This window comes from Stegodyphus dumicola, chromosome 2 (assembly GCF_044657685.1).
Source record: "Stegodyphus dumicola isolate Sdum_Otavi_A_Nest chromosome 2, ASM4465768v1".
Lineage (NCBI taxonomy): Eukaryota > Metazoa > Arthropoda > Arachnida > Araneae > Eresidae > Stegodyphus > Stegodyphus dumicola.
In genome coordinates, this window is record NC_140769.1 from 54926845 (window position 1) to 54949678 (window position 22834).

Genomic DNA, 22834 nt, shown 5'->3' on the forward strand with positions numbered 1-22834 from the left:
AAGTCAAACACTTACATAAACTCGGTATTGATGTACACATCGACGTATTTTCACTTAAAAAGAACATCAGAGAGCTGCACAAACTAGGCATTGCACACTGCCTTAACTTTGTTCATGTACACATCGACCTATTTTCACTTAAAAAACATCAGAGAATTGCACAAACTAGGCATTGCGCACTGCCTTAACTTCGATCTATTTTCACTTACACAAAATCAGGAAGCTAAAACAAAGTTAAAACTATTATGGTAACCAGAAAAAATTTGGCTGCTGTCTTAACCCACAGATACGAACAAATAACAAAAAATATACAGAGAGAGATAAATAACCAAAAATACATGTTTCCTAACACAAAAACATTAAACAACAAATGTTTTAACAACAAACTAACACACAGAGACGAATAAATAAATGAAATGTCAATTTTTTAACATATCTTTTCTTCACGTGCACACGTTTAGGGTTCCCACCACCATCTCCTCCATCCTCCAGGTAAGCAATTTAATTAAATTTTTCGTCGTTTCGGCTCATCCGCTGTCAATCAACATTCATCCTCTAACGCACCTCAGACATACTCAAATGATGGTACCCACAGCAAAATAACAGCAAGTTCAAAATTCAAGACCATACCACGCACATGCAAGCAAACACAGCAACAGAAAAGAATAGTAAGAACCCAAACTCTGGGTTCATACGAAAGGGTTACTATTGTAAAAAGGGGAAGGCGGGCTTCTATATTTCACGAACAATCAATATTGCTTGGCGATTTTTTCAGAAAAAATCCAAGGAGTATCATACACTAAAGATTAGCCGAAAGGTTATTTAAAAGTTATTTAAATTAAATTAAATAGGAAGTCAAAGTTGACGGGTATTACATAGTGACATGCTGATTTTCAGAGACAAATGTTTGTAACGCGAAATATATTATTAAGAAGAGCGCTTGATGCTTTAAATCAATAATAATTAACAATTATAATTTAAAAGTAAGTTGAGAATCTTATTTCTCATTCGAATGTTAAACTTTTGACAGGACCTAGGAGAGATGAATGAAATGCCTATGTCTCATGCAAAGGCACACTGGTGAGAGTGATAAACTCCTAGTAACATAGTAAAGTAGCTTAACGTGACATGTTGGTAACGATCCCAAAATTTAGGAAAATCTGTGCTAAAGAGGCTAGAATATAAAATTAACGTGATTTGAGCTATATTGTCCTCTGTTTAAACATTAGATTTGTACACCGCTTGAAATGAAATCCATTTTGCATGGTACTTGGTTTTCAAAATGAATTGATAACTATAAAGAGTATTCAAAAAAAGGTCAAATGCTTTACTTGCTTACGTATTAATCCTTGACTCCTAAACATATATTTGAATGCAAAGTTTCGTAAAACGAGCAAGATAAGTACCGGCCAACTGAACTGATTGACAGTTACGCTAGAGAGCAGTGCATCGTCGTGCGATGAAATTGGTCATCATATGAAATTAGGCTCATTAGGTTATATCAATGCTGGAACATGAAAAATGTGCAAGGCTCTCGTCAAGATTCCGAACGCCTGACTTTCCGAATACGCTTCGAATGTGCTTCCAGTTACACCATAAAAGCATGAGGAAAGGAGGGAGAAAATGATTTATTTACTCCCACATTTCAAAGGGCCCCTGGAGATAAAGGGGCCTATTCGCCAAATCCTGGTGGTGGCAAATTATCGTCCGCCACTGTAGAGTCATTAGGTTATAGATGCTAGAACGTGAAAAATTTGAAATGACCTCCCAGAATTCGAAAGCCGGATCCCCGAATACGCATCGAGTGTGCTTCGACTGGTTTGCCCTATGTATAAAGTGTATAAGATCCAGTTTACCTTCGAAAGACCTCCGCTTTAACGTGATTAAATATACCAAACCAAAATACTCACTCCACACCCCTACGAGTAGTAGTTATTGCTGTCCGTGGTGACTGAGATACCGCCGGCACTTATTTCGGTCTGCTGTACCTAGTTTTACACTTTCTATAAATATTCGGTAAAATAGCTGCAACACAGTAGTTCGGTCTAGGTCCAAATCTCGGTGGACGGGCTTGCGCTTTTACCTTTCGGCCGCTGGTGGATTGGACAGGCTGGTCGCATGGGCGTTTTCGCGGGTTTTCCCATGAGTGACGTGAATAAAAGCCATATTCCGCTAAAAATTCTTGTATATATCCTGGTAGTTGGTCCTGGGTACAAATCTCAGTGAACGGGCTGGTTGCATGAGAATTTTCGTAGTTTTCTTCATGAATGACGTTTTTAGGTGCCAGATTCCTCTCAATAGTCCTCAAATGAAGGCATCATTCCCCTTAGCATCTGTTTTGCTGTAAAACAATTGATCCAATTGAGCCCCTGATGGCTATGCGGGATAATGACCTCTACACTATATGTGCATCTAAACTTGTACCAAAAATTTTAATCACTTAATATTTTATTACAAAATAATTGCAAAATAAATATGGTTTTGAAAATTTTTATCGCTCATGATACTGAAGTTTGAATTGGTCATTAATTTGTTATTATTATGCCTTCAAATTTTACTCTTTTTTTCCCCCATTTGATGAATCCATCAACTTTCGCTTTATTTCCAAAGCCTGATTTATTCCAATGAAATGTTTCTATGTAAAGTAATCAGAATGCTGGTTCTAAATTTTTAAAAAAATAATGCCGTTAAGAATTTTGTATATATGTAAATAATTTTTGTGAATTTATGTGTGAAAAGTTTAATATCTTTTGCATAATTTAACATTAAAAGTCTTAAAAGAGACAAAGCTCTGCCGGAAAACAAGATTAGTCTATTTAAAATTGAGGTAAACGGCTATCTCCCTAAACTGGCAAGATATCGCGAAACTGGCGAAGCCTTTTTGGGGACTAATTTTTGTAGCCAAATTTGACAAGAAACGGCCAAAGGTCGGAGCGACTATTTTGGCCGGGTCTCTGTAAAACTGTTATTGACACTGTAATTGATTCATATAAGTAACTGAAACCGTATAGGTCTTCCAGTAATTTCTAAAAATAGAAACGACTAGAGATTTCTATGGCCGAGGAAACGCTATATAAGACCGGAGAAAGCATCAAGTCTCCCTTTTTAGTTCAGATCTGATTTTGAACATTGAGAGGTCTCCGTGAGAACTTTGCCTTTTTAGATGAGCTTTGCATTGGGTTGTGTTATACGGTTTTATCAGTTTGATGTGTAACTACTGTCTGTGCTCGCTGATACTGAGAAGAACTATCTATACGAGTGCTTTTGAAGAATGTTCCAGAACTGTAAAATGTTTCTTTTGTGAAAATAAATTTTATCAAGCTATTGTCGGTTCTGTGCGCATTCAATACTTACGAACCCTCGCGCACTCAAAGCGTTTGGGTATCCGCTTGCATCTCTCTTTAACTGCTTTAATCTCTTCTTTAGATAATGACTGGCTTTGGTACATTTCAAGAAAACATAGAAGGGATGACAGTTTTTGTTTTCTGCTATGGCATTAATTTCTTTTACATTTTCTCTTGACCTGCTTCAGTCTTTTCTTGAACTGACTTGATGGCCCCTTCCTTCTTTTCTTGACTGGTTTCCTCTCTTCTTGGTCTGCCCCATATCTTCTTCAACGGGCTCGACTGTATCTACGATCATTTCTTGTCTCGTCTTCATCTTTGCTTTAACCCTTTCGCCGTCCTCTCTTGTCCGCGAAAATTTCTCCCCAGCGGCCCTTTGTTTTTCGCAGCGTGTAATGTTTTTTCTCTGTACATACATAACTTTCGTAGTGGATGAATGTAAATAAATATTAAGTAAATTTATAAGGAAATAAAGCATAATGGAAAAGTAATAATGTTTCTGCTTATTTCTAACAGCAGGATTAATTTGATAACATCTGATCCAGGCGGTCCACTCCTCCCATTTTGTTGTTGTAATCTCTTACAATTATTGGTTTTCTACAGTTCTTTTCCGTTTTTCAACATCATAGAGTTATTATGGACTGTACTCATCAAACTTATATCCTTCTTGTCTTTCCAATTCACAACCTCATTTTTTTCTCTTTTTCTGCCGAGTAGACGTTGAAGATCTCTCACTGCCTTATGTAAAATGGAGCGAATATTAATAAAACCCGGGGGAATTAAATTAGAAATAGAATGCCTGATTAGAACTGCCCTCTAGGAGGTATTAGAAAAAACAAAAATAAAAACTCAAACAAGTAAACAATTAGAAAGTGTTTTAAACGTTTAAAAGTTTTAAAATGTAGAAGAACGCTTGAAGTGCATTACGGCCGCCCTGCAAAAGTTTCAGTTGAACGGGCTAGACACGTTACAGACGACGAAGAGGTTAAAGGCTTCTTAACTGGCTTTCGTCTCTTCTTTAAATGCACCAAACGCTATCAAACAGTTGCTCCTGTATTGCTCATGTCAGTAGCATTCAATCCCACTTCTGAAACCAAAACTTGTTGCGTGCTTACGGGTTAGTAATGAAATGAATGCATACAGAACCGGTAAGAGCTTGGTAAAATGTACGTTTATTTATTGACTAAAAGTTTAGTTTTAGGTATTACAACGCTGTCTAAGTAGCATTCTAATGCTGAAGTAATTAGATTTTTTGTGCCGATCCATGCCTGGTCAGTGCACATACTTCTAACAATGCAGAGACACGAAGCTCTGACGAAAAGATAAGTTTATAGAGGCAAGTCTATTAAACATTGAGGTAAATGGCTGTCTCGCTAGCTTGGTGATGTCTCGCCAATTTACTGAGATAACAATTTACCTCAATGTTAAGACTTGCCCTGTAAACATATTTTTCCAGCACAGCTTCGTTTTTTCAAGCTTTTGATGTTGCATTATACAAAATATACTATAATTTCACTTAGTTTTTACATATATGCAAAATTCGTAACATTATCCCTTTCGCAAGGACTGCACGTCCCGGGCATTACTTATTCGTGGAAAACAAGCCATACTTACAACTAAGAAAACTCGGTGCAATACATAAACAATTGTTTCAAAAAATTACAGTAAACAAATCAAATACTAAACGCCATAGTAAGGAGCTAGTCTGTCGTAATGACCAATTTTAAGCTTAAAATCTGATTACTTAACGATCCGAATTACGACATTTATCAACCTGCTTAGGACTAAGGACAGTCCCAAGATGACAGTAGTTTAGAAGTCCTTATTAAGGATGGTTCTATTAAAACTCTCTACTATGCCGACTGGGCATGTAAAGATGTCATTTAAGTTTTGTCGACGCCGAGTAACTTACTTTTCTTACAGCCGAGATAAAATGTCTTCCTTGATCGGAATGTAACTGAAGTGGCACTCCGAACCTGGAACTTCAATGCTCAATGCTGTCACATTGCTCCTACTACCCTCTGCTGCATTTCTTCCGTACATTCCGACCTGCAAAAACATCGCATGGTTGGCACCATTTTTTCATGACAGCCCTTGCTCCAGTAGAAAAACTCTCGACTATACGCAAAGTCTTCATTATTCCGAAATGGAATCCAGTTGGACTGCTATGTAGTTCTTTAAGGACGCCCAGAATGCGGGGTATTGGAACTATCAGCTACCCTCGGAGTGCGTTACCATCATTCGATTCGAACTCCCGGTACAAGATTCCCTTTAAGAATAAGGAATATGTCCCAGAGAGCATGACGTTTGGTCATAGGGCTATAAACTGAAATGTCCTGATAGGTAGATTTCCTATTTGAAGACTCCATTAAAGGAATCAGGGGTTTAATGTTGCCGTCTTCCAACTGGTCTACCTTGATTTTCTCGCCATTCCATGTGTTTGGTTCAGACGATGTTGAATTCGTAATTTGACGTGAGACTGAGTTAACTAGCTTGTATTTTGCTTCTATCCTAGAACAATCGGCAGCTTTCCCAACAGGATCTTCTAGACAAAGCATCAGCGGTGACGATCCTTTCCTATAACGCCTAGTTACATCATATTCCTGGAGTATCTGCATTCCTGGAGTCTCTGGTTATTTGGCCTTCAGAATTTTTGAAATTTAAGAACCAGGCCACCCAATACATGATCTGTACTGATGATCGTTCAACGATCTGTTCAGCGATGCATTACTTTACCAGGAGGAATTTTCTACCGTAGAGGTAATAGTGGAAATGTTCTACGGCTTTAATTATGGCAAGCAAATCTTTCCTAGTGACACAATAATTCTTCTCTGATTTAGATAGGCACTTGCTCCAGTATGCCAAGACAAGTTCTTGACAGTTTATTTCTTGGGATAAAATATTACCAGCATTCTCAATGCTCGCATCCGTGTCGAGTATAAAAGATTTTTTCCGTCTGAGGATGCGTCATGATTGTCGAACGTATCCTTACTTTTGTTTTCTCCCCAAGAACTTCTGTTTACCCTCTTTCAGTTTGTGATGTGGTCTTACGTTGGTCTTACGTTCAGTCTGTGATGTGGTCTTACGTTACGTAACAATTTCAAACTTTGGTGAATACAATCTTAACTTAAGGTAATGACTATATTCACCAAAGTTTGAAAGTGTTAGAATAAGTTTCTTTTTATGTGAGAGTACTTAGTTTTAGTTTTTTTTATTTTTTATGTCGCGGCACCAAGTAAGAAGTCAGTTTAAAATGTCAATGTAATTTTAATGTTATATTTTTTTCCCTATGTAAAAATTTTTACATGCGAGGAGCACACGTACATACATGCAGATTCTTCATTAATTAATTTCTTTAAAAATAATACAGGTTATAATAATATTTGGTGGCAAAATTTGAAAAGTGATACATCGTTTATAATGAACGAACGAAAAATCCCATTTCAAGACTTATAGTCTCATTTGGGCTAAAAATAAGTGTTATCAATTCAATGGCAAAAAAGTTTCTCCAATTAGAATAAAATCTTTACTTCATAAAGAGTTAATTTAAAATTTATTTTTTAAAACTAAGAACAAAAATTAACTTAAAAAAATGTTTTAGTTAAATTTTTTTCTTAGTTTTAAAAAGTAAAAATATTTTTTTACTTCCTAAAAGAAAAAATATTTTTTTTCTAAATTCTTTTTTAACCGTAAGTAGCAGCTTGAAATAGAAATAAAATGTTAAAGGAAATGAAATTTCAGTACTCTGTTTCTTAAGCAGAAAATGTATCAAAAATACAACGAATAAATTAAACAGAAATAAGGTAATAAGAGGTCGATAGACTAAAGCTGCAGAAACACTGCTGGGTGTTCACCTACGTTCCATCGTAAATCATTTGACTGCATGACGTTTACATAATTTTCCTCATGCGTATCTTAAATGTAGCCCAATTTGCCTTAGAAAGTCCATAACGGAAACCCTCCTTCACACAGGCCTTGTGTATTTTGCAGTGATGAAAAATTCCAATGTAAAAGAAATTCCATATGCTATAAAGTAGAATGTAAAGGAAAAAGTAAAAATGTAAAAAGTGTAAATACTAAAAGGATAAAAAAAGATAAGAACGATTCACATATTATTGTTTCAGGAAACAGAAAACAAGTAATATTTTAACATTTATATTATAACATTTGTACAAAATATATTTCATCCAGTGTTCTTCTAAAAGCACAAATAGCATTTTGACAAGTTTTCAAAGATATATAGACATTACTATAGTAAAAGGTAGATAAGTGTTAAATGACCTGAATATTTGAGGCGCTCACACACAAATGCGTAAACGCTGTCTTATCTGCCTCCAAGGATCTTATAGCCTCATATTTTAAAAAATGTGTTTCAAGGTCACTAGATCTTTTTCTATTTTCATATGTAACATATGTCATTCTCCCTCCAACAAAACAAGCTTGCGCATTTTGTTTGAAACAAATTCAAGTCATCACTTCTGCGTACTCACGAACCACACGTACTAAAGAAAGAAACATGGAAAAGCAAATTTGATGGCACGAGTTTCTTCAATGACAAAGTTCTTATCTTCGTTGCAGAGAAAGTAAGACTAGCAAAAGTAGCCTTGAGATTCCTATTTCAAAATAAAAGGATATAATTTATTTCGGATAGTATTAATGATTGTGAATATCCATTGGGATTCGAATCCAGGAGCTCCTTTCTACTGGTAAATGTTCTTTCTGGACTGCTTGCTCTTCGCTGATTCATTTCACCAGGTACACTCTTCAAACATTGCCTAAATTTTATTGATTTATTCATTTTTAGTGTAACTAGTAGTTTCGAGGACATTTTCGGTAATGTGTGGTTTTTAATGAAGTGCGATTTTATTATAGCATAAGACTTGCAGAACTTTCTTTTTGGCTATCACTACTGAGATAAGATATGCATGAAGAGTTTATTCCAGCAGCCTACAGGAAAGGAGGAAAACATTGCTTGTATGTATTTCCTGATTACCCAAGAGACAGTATTAAGCATTATTATCTATCTGGTCATTGACATCGATTTCGCTTCTTTTATTAATGTAATGCATTATTCATCAGTTCATGCATTTATCATTTATTGTCCAAGTGTCAAGCCTTGTTGATGAAGGAAACACAATAACAACAGAGTCCCATTTATCTGAACTAATTGGGGAGGAGTTATTTCAGATAAAAAATTTTCTTTTGCTGACGCATGTTAAGCATTTGAAGAAAGTAAAGTTTGACTAAAGACTTATAAGCTTGTAAAACAAAATTTTATAATTACGTTTCTGTATTGAAGTATTATTTTACTTTGATACACTGACATAGCCGTATCCTTTTTGGTATACAATGATAAAACTTTGACTTATTTTTGTCCTATTTTGTCCCAAGATGACAGGACAACATCGGCTAAGTCATGATCTGTTAAGCCCCCAAGTTTACTAAATGTCAAATATGCTTATATTTTTTACACTTTTCTTCACAATAATGGTGTTTTAATGCATTTCGCATAAAAACTTATCTATAAAACGTTTTATTTTTATTCATTTAAAAAAAATCAATAAAAGTATAATTACGGAAAAGAGACAGAGAGAGGGAGAAGAAAGAGAAAATATTTATAATTATAATAATTATTATAAATTTTCAAATCTATTAGTTTTAAACCATTGAACCAATATTTAATGCATGGAAGTTGAAATACGTATTATGAACATCAAAAGCAGTGTAATTTAAGTGCATTACGTATATACAGGGCGTTTCAAACCTAATGGAATAAATTTTAAAGGATCATAGAGCACAACGATATATATATTTTTTATTGTAGAATGTTAATCACAAATTAAGCTTTTAAGCATTGGGGAACGTAAGGGTAGAAGTTGAAAAATAAAAAACACTCAGAAAAATAAATAAATATTCAAATTAAGAGATAAATAAAAATATCTCAAATGCATGAATCCCTAGCGGATAAGCCGCTAGGGATTATCCGAATTATCGAAATGAAATTTCCGATATTGTTATTTCAAGGTATGTGTTCCAGATTGTGAGGATTTAAAACAATAGAGCGCTCACGGTCAGGAATCAAGAAGCAATCAAGAAGCAAGACGGTTTGGTTCTGGAGTACCTTTGTAGAAAATTACAATGACTTCCCCATCATCCAAATGAAAAATGAATTAAATAAGAGGCAAGCATTAGCTAAAAGGGGGCCCACCAGCGGCCGAGCGGTAAAGTCGCTGAACACTGGTAGTTCGGTCTGAGGTTCGAATCCGCGAACGGGGCTGGCTGCATGGGAGTTTTCGTGGCTTTCCCCATGTGTAACGTGTATACGAGCCAGTTTTCCTTAGAAAGTCCTCCACGAACGCATCCCTCCCCTTAGGCAGATAGCCCTCGAGGCTTTGCCATAATCACACACACACACACACATTAGCTAAAAGATACAGTGAAAACATTTCGAAATTTCCGAATATCAACACTTACTTTTTTTCTGAGAACATTAACCAGCGCACTGAAAATCCATAAATGGCTTTTAAGCGATACACATATGACAAAAATTACCGGCGTAAAACATTTGCAAAGAAAAGCATTATAAAAGACCAATGACAATACAAGAAAGTTGTTGACAATTTTTGACAGCAAATGACGATCGTAACATCGCAGGAAGAATCGGTACAGCGTGCGTTTTATGGCATCTTTCAGTTCTGACAAATTTCCTTGATTTGATGTGCACATCTTAGATTTCAGATGACCCCAGAACCAGAAATCCATCGGAGTGAGATAGAGGTATCGGGTTGGCCACGAAACTGCGAAGTTACGGAAGATGTCTCTATCTTGAAACTTGTTCACGTTGAAAGTTGTTTATTCAAATGAAAATCTTTTTCCCTCTCTTCTCTTGTGTTGCTATTGGTCCTTTACAATCCTATTCTTTCCAAAAGCTTTACGCCAGTAATTTTAGTTATACGCGTATTTTTCCATCGCCATTTATGGTTTCTCGATGCACTAATAAATTTACACAGGATAAAAAGTGGGTTTCGTCATTCGAAAATTTCGAAATGTTTTTCACTGTAATGTAGCCATGTTGTTGTAAATCATCACAATCTCTAGCGCATACCTTCAAACAACAATATCTAAAATTTCATTTCGATTGGTGGACAAGATAGACTGCTAGGAATTCATATATTTAGGAAGTTTTTTTATGATCACCTTATACTTGTCAATACACTGGAACACGTTTTTGACAAAATATGCAGTAGGCAAAGCTTAATAAATATTTGTTCAGTTGGAAACATTCTAATATTTTTTTTACACCTATGCTCATCATTAATTTCAAATGTCTTAAAAAGAACTGGAGCATGAGGAACAGAAGTGTGGAGAAAACGTTGCAGTTAGATTATAATGTCTTCATAAAAATAAATTTAGAGAGGACAAATCTGTTGAGTTTGTATGACAAACAATGGGTCGATTACAGCATACTCACAGGTTTCAAGATATTGTAATGAAGTAATTACGCACTAAATGTTGAAGTGAGTTAGTGCTTCATCATGCTAGAATTGCATTTCATGGCGTACCTTTTAAAACTTGCATCGTTAATTTTGAAATAACCTGCATATGCAGACAGATAGCTATAGATAAATAGATATATATAAATATACAAACATATAGAATTATATATATGTAAAATTTCTGGCACTCCATTTAATGAACTTAACTTTTCTTTTTCGAATTCCTCTCCTGGAATGATAGTTAATAAGAAGAGTAATTGGTCGTTATTAAACATTGCGATACAATGATAAAAATTCCTTTATAAGGTTCTACAAAGTTATTAATACTTTATCGAAACCTATTATACTCCTCACTTTTGAGAGATTAGGAGGTTTCTTTAGAAAAATGCAGGTTTTAATTGACAGTAATGATAATGAGTGCAAATATTTGAAAATCATCTTTTGAATAAGAAGATGATTTTCAAATCATCAGAAGGCTGAGCGAAAAGCCGCTGAACACTGGTAGTTTCTTTTCCTAATTTCCGATCCCGGCAACAGTATTGCGAATTTCTTCAGTTTTCTGGCATCTTATGACTCTACAAAAGTATTTTTGCAATTCAGTATTTTTGTACATCACTTGGTACATCATCCTAAAATATGTACTTATTTCTAAGAGACTAAACAATGGGGGATGGGGAATGAATGTTTAAAAGAAATTTTTTAAGAAAAATTAACATGTCCAGTTTTCGGGTTCGAAGATTGAATGAATTTCTCCCCTTCATTGCTTTTCCCAAACGAATTTAAGTTTATCAGGGTTTTACTGCATTTTAAAATTACTATGCATTTGAATAATTCATTTTCATTCATTGTCAACGCATCTACGAGCGTTACAATTGGAAATGTTAAGATCTTATGATGCAACTAATAATATTGTACATGCTTACCTTCAGTTCATTGGGCTGCTTGTCTACAGATGCAAGAAAATTGTACCACACCGTATTTGCAGATAAAACCACTTTCTTGCATATACCGTTTGTTCCATATTAGCGAGTAATTACCGAAAGCAACTTCTGTTGAAAATTTTAAAGAGTACGCATTACGCTGAAGAATATAATATCATTCTCCCATTTCCTTTTGCTGAATTTCTTTCGAAATTTATCTAAGCTTTAACTGTCTATAAGGCTACATCAGCAGCAAACTCAGAGGAAAGAAAATCTACCTAATTTGTTTCAAGTTATGGATAAATTAGGCTTAAATTCAGAAATTTCTGTTTAAGATGAATTAGAAAAAAAATTGCTTCATTACCTCTTTTCCTTCTTTCTAGGAACCTCGCCCATTCAGAGGAACCTACGAATCTCGTCGTGGATTTCCAGAGGGGCAACTCAGTAACAGGGCCACCTCATCTGCCACTGCGGAAAAAGCAAAGAAGGCTGGTCCGAGAAAATCCTGGTGCGATGGCAGCCATTGGCAAAGGAGTCCAAGTTGCCATCGTGGAATGCAAACACCAGTTTCACAAAAGAAGGTGGAATTGCCCTACTATAGATTACGCTAGAGGGAAAAATATATTTGGAAAAATAGTTCAGAAAGGTAGTTTATTTTTGTTAACATTTCTTTATAAAAAATATGAAATATGAATTTCAAATTTTCTCAACAGTTGTTCTTTCTTCATTTAATATTTACAAATTACCAAAAACAATCTGCTGTTTATCATTGATATTTTTTCACCACTTGCCGAAAAGGTGAGCACGATGCTCGAGAAATGTCCCGGTCTTTTATCTTACTGTAACGCTATTCTTATTTGCTATATATAACAATAACCTAGAGTTCACCTTTAAGAAATTATTTTCCCATGCCCATTTTCAATAACTTCGTTATTATTAAACTACACTCAGAATCCATAAATGTTTCAGTCTTTGGTTTTCTTCTGAAGGGAAATGAAGTAAATTATGCCTAAAATCAGAAAGTGTTTATACCTCATTCAGTAAAAAAACTGCCGATGTTACAATTTTTAAATCTCTGAAGTCAAAATCTGCAGCTTATATTTAAAAAAATATAGGTAAAGAAAGAATAACCTATGTGAAACAACTATTAAAATAAGAGAAATGCTACCATAATAGTGAAGTTATGAAAAGCCTGAAAAATTTTATTTAAAAAAATACAGGTAAAGAAAGAATAACCTATGAGAAGAAACTAAACAATTATTAAAATAAGAGAAGTGCTACCATAATAGTGAAGTTATGAAAAGCCTAAAAAATTTTACATAGAAAACTTTGCCTTTAAAGTTTAAAAGGATTTTAAGTTTTACTAACGTTTATTTTATTTTAAACTTTGCTATCCTCTCTTATTTTCCATTTCCGGCCAGAATAAGCGCGAGTAGGATTTTTATACTAATGAGTTTGAAAACTGTGAAATGTATTTAAGAAGTGGCTTCTAGCCAAGAGAGAGAGAGAGAGAGAGAGCCTTCCTGCTGCCCCGTTACGCGCGAGCTTTTCAGTCAGTTCGTGTTTATCTTAGGCCAGAACTTAGTTCCTGCTGATATAATAGGCATAAGGCCAGTCTTCGCGTTATTAGTCTCTGTGAAGCATTTAATTCTTATTTAGTTAGTTATTAAGTGAATATTTCTCATTTTCTACGTTTTAGACCAAAAGTGCTGGAGCACCTGTACGCTGTAAGAAATAAAGTGTAAAGTTAACTCTTATTAACTTGTTTGTCTATTTCACGCATGCACGAACATAGCTTGAGTAAGTTCTCTGCTCCCACTCATGATTGCACTGATGTTTCCCAAAGTTAATTAGAAGGAGCAATAGTCCTGACAAGTTAAATGATCAAACATAAGATTAATATATTCAAATTTATACCTTGTTAAAAAGCCTGCAAACTCCTGCAATGAACTGAACAAAAGTTCATACGCTTATTACATTATTCTACAATGTTTTTAAACTAATTATATTTGCCTACTTTCAAAAACGTCTTCATGCAGTCATATTGATTTATTTTATCGAGCATAACTTATTTACTAGAAGCAAACTACACAGAGTTCGAAAAACTTCCTTTTAAATTCCTTTAGAATATTGCTAATAAATTTTCTGAAATAATTTCTAAAGTGAAATCTGACTACGTCACCTATTAAAACTAAATCTTTTTGTATTTCAGATTGAAGGAAAAAAAGTAATTTATTATTTAGTAGTAGTTTTTTATCATTTATAAAGAGATGAACTCTTCACTATACATGAATTTCATTTTTCCGGATTTATAAATTAGGGAAAAGTAAATTTTTGTCATTGCTGTTATTGTTTTTGTGTTTTACTTGTTGTCAAAATGAAATTTTTCTGAATATTTGCTCATCTTATCGATCTCAGTACTTATTTTCTAAGTTTTTCAGACTTTTGTATGAGATGCTTTTAAACTGATATTTAGATTATTTGAATAAAAGTACAAAATTTCAACTGAAATTTTCTTATTTCACATCCAAATATTCATATTTTTGCCACTGAATTTGTTTCATAACGATAGTTATGAAATGAGGTAATTATGCATAAAATTAAAAAAAAATTATTGTATTTTTTAAAACTTAACACGATATTCGAAATTAAATGAAGTACTCCTCTTTAAATTAAGAAATTGTCTTCATTATTTGACATGAATAATGTTACTTCACTTCCTTAACTTTTAGTTTCAGTAACATTGCTTTGCTAAATTATTACTTTCATTAATTTTTGACTTTTTTACCAATCACGAGTGTTCAACGCTTAGTGAAGTTTGTAGAAGAACGAAAAGAAAAAAAAATTGAAAGTTCTCAGATTTTATATTATTCCCAAAGCGGCGTTTTTTTAACGTTTTGTGTGTTGCCTTTATTTATTAAATATCATATTCTTCGCACTTAAACCATAAAATTGAATTCAACAGCAAGCTCACAGAGTATTTAAGAAGGGAGGATCTTTAGAATTTCCAACATGGGGGCAGTCTCGCGAGATGGAGATAATTTTTTTTTTTTTTCGTACAGTGTTGCCATTGCTCGTTTTGAAATCGTTGAGTTTGTTAATCAAAAATTCGTTAAAATTTTACAAAATACGAAATAGTTTATAAAACAAATTCCAAATTTGGGCTTCCAATTGTTCATGTTCGAGTGAAGAACTATGTTATTCAAAAATTGATGTCTCTAGGTACCTTCGTTTTTCCACAATGCCGTTTGTAGTTTGTAGTGGACCTCGCAAAATGACAAAACGAAATTAATAGCCCTTCTGAGTAAATTGCCCCTTCGGGCTAAAAAAGTGTTTCCTACGTAATCTTCTGCCTTTGAAATAACATCTTTTTGCGAATTGGATTTAACTCAGACAAATATTTAAATAATGTGTTATTTTATTTTGTCTGACATGCATTTATTTCTTACGATTGATGACAAAGCATACTACACCTATGTGTACATGCAAAGCATTATAGAAGGGGGAAGGGATGCTTTCGCGGAAGAATCCTAAAGCCAAACTTGCTCGCATTTATATTCCACAGGAAGAAAATCACAAAAGCTTTTATGCTTACCAATCTGTACGCCGATGTTTGAGCCAAGGGCAAACTGCCACTATTCACTAGATTTCCAATGGCGGCAGAAGGTATACCATATTTAGAATGCTTAGATTAAATAAGCGGACTCAAGGGAATTTCATGTATGAGTGTCATTAAAATTCTGTACATATGAAGCAAAATATTTTGAAAGTATACTCCAGTTCTATGGTAGTCTTGAGTAAATAGATTTGTTAAAGTTTTATGCAGAAACTTGTTGTAATGCACATTGTAGCGGCCCGAAATGATATAGGAGATATACGATGAGATGTAGCACGAAATAATTTAATTGTGTAAAGATGTGTGTTAAAGTTCTATACAGGTAACATGTGGAGTGCCATTATTTCAGGCTTACTATGCTACAAATGCAACGAATTCTATTTAAAAGTGCCCACATTTTTCTCGTATTTTTGGGTATACTTTCATATTATTCAGTTTTGATATTTTCGAAGAACTCTTCTTTTTGGAATCATACATAGCACCAAACTCAATATTTTAATTCTTCGCAATACTTTTTTTCCCGAGCTGCGCATAAGATCGATATCAGATCGTTTCGATCTTTCATGGTTTCCAAGTAGCTCTAATTTCGGAAACACCAGAAAATCCGACAGGAGCAAGATAAATGAGTAAAGAAGCAGAAGAAGAAATTTTTCTCATTATTAAACACGTACTTAGGAATTTATAGCGATACATGTGTAGAAGCTTTTTTCGTGATGGCGTATGATTCTCCGGATCTTTTTCGTCACTATTTTCTCACAGATATCTTACAGCTTTAGGTATTCCACCGAATTATTTTACTCCTTTTGGTAAGCATTTCTAACGGTCAAGACTCCTGTGTCTGAAAACAGACTCAGTATTGTTTTCACGTTTTGCCATTTTTCCCCTAAATGGGCCTTGGGAAACCTTTTTCTCAACGTAAAAATTACACCTAGTCAATTCGTAGCTAAAAACTATTTCTTTCCTCTAAACATAATTCTTTTCAGGAGAATTTCGGTTTCGTTTGCAAAATCTGTATGATAAAAAAAAAAAATATCAAATACAGTTCGTTTATGTTTTATTTTTGGAGAATTAAATAATTACTGCATCGAAAGGAGTTCCAAGCGTGCAAGTGAATAAATCCTTAATAATAAAACTGAACATAATTCCGTTGAAAAATGAAAGATTTTGAAATAGCACGATCTTAATGTGTATTTTTATTTCTAAAGAATTAAAGCTCTAAATGCTGTTGAGAAAGCAAACTTTAAAGAAATACACATTTCCTTCACTTTAGGAAAGCAGAGAATACTTGTGAAATCAATGGTAAGGCGAAATGGTAAAAAGCGAAGAAACAATTGCAATTAATTTATGCGGAAAATAATACTTTTTAGTATTCTGATCTCTTTAGCAATAAAAATAGTCACTTCATACGTATTTTGTGTAAAATTAAAAATAATATTGACAGAAAGAATGACAGAATAAATTGTAGTTCAAATTTACAGATATGACTATTCAAATGTACAGCAGAGTAGCTTCATGTCTCAAAACAGCAAAGGAGTTTCTAACCGCAGAAGAATTTTAAGGTGATATAAATGGCGATATAGGATATAAAGTAAGAGAGAGAGGACAAAAATATTATCTATTAATATATTGCCGTTTTTTGTATTTGTCGGATAAATACACAACTGTCTACAATTGTTTATCTGCCTATCTCGGGATCGAAAGTAGAGTTTGCATGTGGTGTGGTTGATGCGAAAAGCTTAAAACATTATATCTGAGTACATAGTCTTCCATCGCGTCCTGCAGTACTTCCTAAACAATCACTTACTCCACGAAATTACTTTAAATCTGAGTGTTCTTTCACAATGAAAGTTATATTTTTCATCAGGCATTGCATTATACAAACTCTGAATAATAAATTACTTTTTCTTTATTCATCCAAAAAGAAAGAAAATTCTTCTTTCATTAACGGATTTATTTCTTTCGTAAAATGAAAGTAATTTCATCTTTTCATACTAATATTCAAATATTTAATTAAAAATGTACCAAACTCTACATAGAGCCTCTTACGTAATATTTAAAATGCCTATTAATTTCTGGTAACGTATATGGAACTGAAAGGCAGCAGTTTAAACAACTGCTGCAGTGTTGCTGCAATTTTACGACTGATTTGAAAGTCAAATAAAGTATTTAAGAGGCTATCAAAATTATGTTTAAGTGTACGAAAAGTAAAATATTTCATTGCCAAGGAAGAATAAAGATCAATGAACATCGTATTTTGGTTGCAATCGCCCACACCAAAAGTATATAAACATAATATATATCTACTTTGTTACTCGGCACAGTGATATCAATTTCTTTATTCTTATATGTTTGTAATTTTTTTTTTTTTTTTTTTTTTTTGCTTTAAAAAGGATTGATTGTTGTTCTTATCTTCCGGCTAAGGTTTTTACGCCTGTAGTAAATCTGCATGCAATATTTGTAGATTTATCAAAAGTTTAAAAGTTGTTTAAGTGCGGCTAAGCCTAATTATGTTTGCCATGGCGGCCATGTTCGTTTACATTTGAAACTTAGCAGAATAGTGGATTTGTTGCCAATATAGAAAAACTAAGCTTCGCAACAACAAAGATAATGCCTTATTGTGAATTGATTCGTGCTTAATTCATTCTGGATTTTATTCGAGGAAATAAGAGTTTCAGATTTACTGCATAATTTTTTAATATAGATATTTTGAGTTTTGATGTATTTTAGCCTTGTAGCGAAGTGAGGACTGAATTAATTAAATGAGAAATACTGAATCGTCTGTGAAAAACTGTTTCTTTTTTGTTTGTTTGTTTAATTTCTTTTATGCATCGTTTTAGATTTATTATAGCATTTGATTTGTGTTATAGAATGAATGAAATGAAACGCAGTTAAGGGAACTTACCGCCAGAGTGTCGCTATGGTAAAGAAATATAGTGAATTTTAAAGAGTGCATTTATTCTGTTGTGGTTTATGCGCTATCGACGAAATAGATTTAATTCAATCCGATTAGTTTAGATGAAATGAAAAAAAAATGCGCATAAGTTAATATTCCGAACAAGGAAGTCATGTCGTGTACACATTAGATTTTTTTAGTTATTGATAACGTCGATTTGCTATAATGATATGCTTATGTCAAATCTAACAAGTCGATATTGTCAAATGTAACAAGCCTGTGATATTTTTACTTAACTACATAAGAGGAGAAAGTTTTGCATTGATCATCATCTTTTCTATTATGTTTGCTGTCATATCTTTCACCACTAATTTCTACAATGCTCCAGTCGCGCAGCTAAATGCTTCTCTCAAACGAATTCAGAATGTAGTTATTGTTGTACCTGATGCAGAAGCATTTGCGCGGACATGGGAGTAGGGTTCTTACGAGGGTGGTCCGCGATGTCCATTTGCGCAAGCGATAAGCGATCGCACATTCCGTCACAGAGATGCTGTCAGCAGTCCATTGTTATCTTCTGCCGCTCTTTCGTCGCTGAGCTTCTGGAATTTTTTATCTCCATTGCCCTTTTGACTCCGCTCGGTAAACGGGGCCGCGCCCCGAGATGCGACACTCACTCTTTGGGAAAGTCTTCCCTACAGTCATTGTTTCAGACAACTACTTCGCCAGTTCCTCGCCACAAGGTTTTGTGGAAATGTTAGTAATTGCCAAATGACATAATGCACGAAATAAGGAAAGCAGCCTGACCCGAAAAATGTTAGAGCTCAAACATGTCAGAGTAAAAGAAGTTGTTTAGATCACGTTTACAAACTGTGCTAGTAGGACTCAAAGTCCGCATTAATTGGGACTATAGCTTATCCAGATAATAAGGACATGAACAGGATTCTCATTCCTTTCGCTTTCCTCCCCTCTACTTCTGTAAGCCGGTTATATATATCAGTTAAAATAAACAAAAACGTTTTTTAACTGTTCATGTCGACAAAACCTCTTGGCCGGTCTTAATTTAAATCATATTTACTCCTTTTAACTGGTAAGCATCCTATACAGCAACATGCAGCCAATAATTCATAAATAAACCAGTATTCATGAATAAATGATTATCAATAGCAGAAGCTGTTGCATTAAATAAGGTTAAGTTACTTATTATGTTGAATCTCGAAGCTTAACATTATTATAAATGGGTTCTTTTCATAATATATATATACCCATTAATCTTTTATTCGACAGTATTCCTAACCAGGAGTTTTTATGCTTAAAAAAATCTTTAAGATGGCAGTCTAGAATTTAGGTGAATTTGGTTTTCTGTAGGTGATCCTGTCATAAAACATGATTGGAGATGAAGTTTAACACTGTTATTTAAATAAATTCTCAGAAATAGAGTTACAATCAGGAGGAGGTTGTCACCATGAATGAGTTCTGTATTTAACTATTTAAATTTTAAATAATACCTGATTTATTCAGTTACTCACTTATTTCAGTTACTGCCTGATTTTTAAAATAATTCGTTTCAGTTAAAAAGTAGTATAATTTTATTTATCATTTATATCCACTAAAAGTTTTCAGGCTTGTCTGATTTATTTGAAATTACTTTAAAGAGAAACCCCTACAGGTTAAAAATGAATAAATTCAAAGCAATTATTTAAATAGTAAAGATTGAATTTAGAAATTTATAATGCAAATGGATTTATTAGTGAAACAGACTATAAGAACTAGATGGGGGTCTTCCCAAATGGGAATATATAAAAAAATACATGCACATTTTTTCCCTTCACGACTGTTATATTTGTTCCTTAATTATCTGTTGATGGTACAGTAAAACGAAAGGAAATTAGCAAAATTCTAACTTAACTTCGGATGTATGATTTAAATGAGATTCACGTGAAAAATTTAAAATTTTTAATATATTTAAAATGATACTTTGTAGAGACATTAGGTATTTTTTGGGAAGGAGGCAAGATGAAAAATTAGCAGCGTCTTCGCCGGAAATCTAACCGCGGACCTCTGGAATACGCGCCCAGCTTGCAGACCATCACAACACGAAGGCATGCCAAGAAGGCGGGAGAAATACCTTTACATACTCAATCTTTTAAAGGGCAAGAGGAGTTTTTAGGGAACCCAATTGCCAAATCCTGGGTGAGGAGAATCATCATCCAACACCCTTTTAGTTCTGGCTCCACTGTAAAGACGTTAAGTTATTTAGAAGCAGGAAAGACGAAAAATATGCAAACCCTTCGCCGGGAATCGAACCACGTACCTCTGGAATACGCGCCCAGAGTGCAGACCACCACACCACGAAGGCATGCCGAGAAGGTGCGAGAAATACCTTATATACTCCCCCTTTTAAAGAGCGAATGGGATTTATAGGCGACCTAATAGCCAAACCCTGGGTATGGAGAATCATCATCCAACACCCTTTCAGTTCGAGTGCCACTGTAGAAACATTAGGTATTTTTTTTGGAAGCAAGCAAAATGAAAAATTAGCAACGCTTTCGCCGGGAATCGGATCGCGGACCTCTGGAATACGTGCCCAGCGTGCAGACCACCACACCACGAAGGCATGCCAAGAAGGCGGGAGAAATACCTTTTAACTTGAGTGCGAAATTTTTGTTTGATTGTCTTTACCTTATGCATTTTTGTTTGTAGAAAATGAAATCGTCATTGTGTTATTCCTGATTGACTAGAAATATATATAATTTATTTTTTTCAAGTGTTTGAAAACTACAGGCCTGCTTTAAATATTTCACTAGTGTTGCTATCTACATCATTTTATGCATTTTAGTTTTTTTTTTTTTGGGGGGGGGGTAGCTAAATTATGCTGGCTTAAAGTTAGTAGTAGGCTAAGCAACCTAACAACCACCCTTGAAATTATTATCTAGTGGTAAGCGAAAGAATAATTGTTTTGATCAGCTTATGGAAATAGAAATGATGCTGTTCATTGTGAAATAGATAGATACTTAGTAGCTAAGCAAATGGCATAGATGGGTACTGCTCACTATTTATAGAGGGGATAAGATCGTTGAGTAACAATAGCTCGTTCTGAGTTCGATTCCATCGAATAGGCTAGTGGCACAGTAGAAGAAAACATCTCAATTCCAAAATCATGTAATTATTAGTATTATGCATTTATGTAATCGTGTTGTTGACGGTCCGAAGTTCGAGTCCCGGCGAGGGCATTGCGCATTTTTCTTGTTCTTCTGCTTCAAAAAACCTAATGCCTCTACAACTTTATTAAGAAAATAATATTCATTTACAGTATTTGAAGATAATTATATATTTAAGTTACAATTTCTCACAACTATAATTTTCTCCCTTGCGTGCGGGATTTCTCCGAAAGCATGTTTCAGTACTTCAGAAACGTTTGAGCAAGTTTATAAACCCAAAGTGAGTTTGAAATGAGTAATTACTTACGCCTCTCGCCTAGAATTTTTATAAATCATCTTTAATTATGCGAATAGAAAGTTCTTTCAGTCAGCTTATGGAAGTAGAAATAACGTGGCCTCTTTTGAAATAGCTAAATCACTTACCAGCAGCAGCTAGAAGCGCTGCTCACTATTTGACGAGTGTATAAGATCTTTGAATACTAGTTCGTTCTGAGTTTTAATCCATCGAATAGGCTAGTTGCACGGGTAATTCTGTAGTTTTCTCCATACGTGACGTAAATAACAGACCCTGTATCCTTTAAAATCATCCAATAAGACATCCCTTTCCTTGGGTAGTTAGTTAAGTGAGCTATGTAGTATTCAGTTAAATCGATTAACAAAATATAACTCAGTACTGTTGTTAAAATCTGACAGATGTCAGAAAATCTGACTACTGAGAGATAACATTTCTTAATGGAATTCATCACTGCAATAGTTTAGTGGAAAGAACAATAAACCATGTATTGAATAAACCATGTCAGTATTATGTCTTGATTTCAAATTCCAGCAAAATCGCGGCTCGTTACATTAGGGCTGATCTGCTTGCCGACAGTAGGTAATTTTAGAAAGCTTGATACGCTTCTCGCTTGTATAAAGAAATGGTAGGCACCACCAAAAAAATTAAGAAGAGATCAAATCTCATTTTTGCTATAAATTTAAATAAATAAGAGATTGAATATTCTTATTGTTGAATATTCACATGAGAGTTATTCCAGAGTTAAGAGCTCAAGCAATAAGTATTATGGAGCGGAAAGCAACAAAAAGACAACCGCCCTTGAGAGTTCTGAAGTTTTCTTTAAGTGTAATATAAATATGCGTCATTTTTCCAAAAATGCTCCATGATATCTTTTGAAAGGTATTCCTCCAATAAAAAAATCCAACACAATCAATCATTAATTAATATATTAAACTTCAGTTAGCGGAAATCATTTGTAAGGCATGTATATAAGTTTCCATTAACCCGTTACTTTAAAGCGATTTTTCCCTTCTGTTCTAATTCTCTTAATCACATTTCTTCTTCGCTGTGTTCTTTTAATTCACATTTCTCACTAATAAGTTATGAGCTTTATTTAGTTTAAATAACCAGTT

General features: G+C 34.1%; 1 protein-coding gene across 1 annotated transcript in view; it reads left to right on the plus strand.

Moving 5' to 3' along the window:
* Positions 1-22834, plus strand: part of wg (Wnt family member 1 wingless) — a 109383-nt gene that overhangs the window by 45325 nt on the left and 41224 nt on the right. Inside the window, exon 2 of the mRNA XM_035362382.2 lies at positions 12144-12406. Within this exon, the coding sequence (XP_035218273.1) occupies positions 12144-12406 (263 nt within the window). The remainder of the gene's footprint in view (positions 1-12143; positions 12407-22834) is intronic.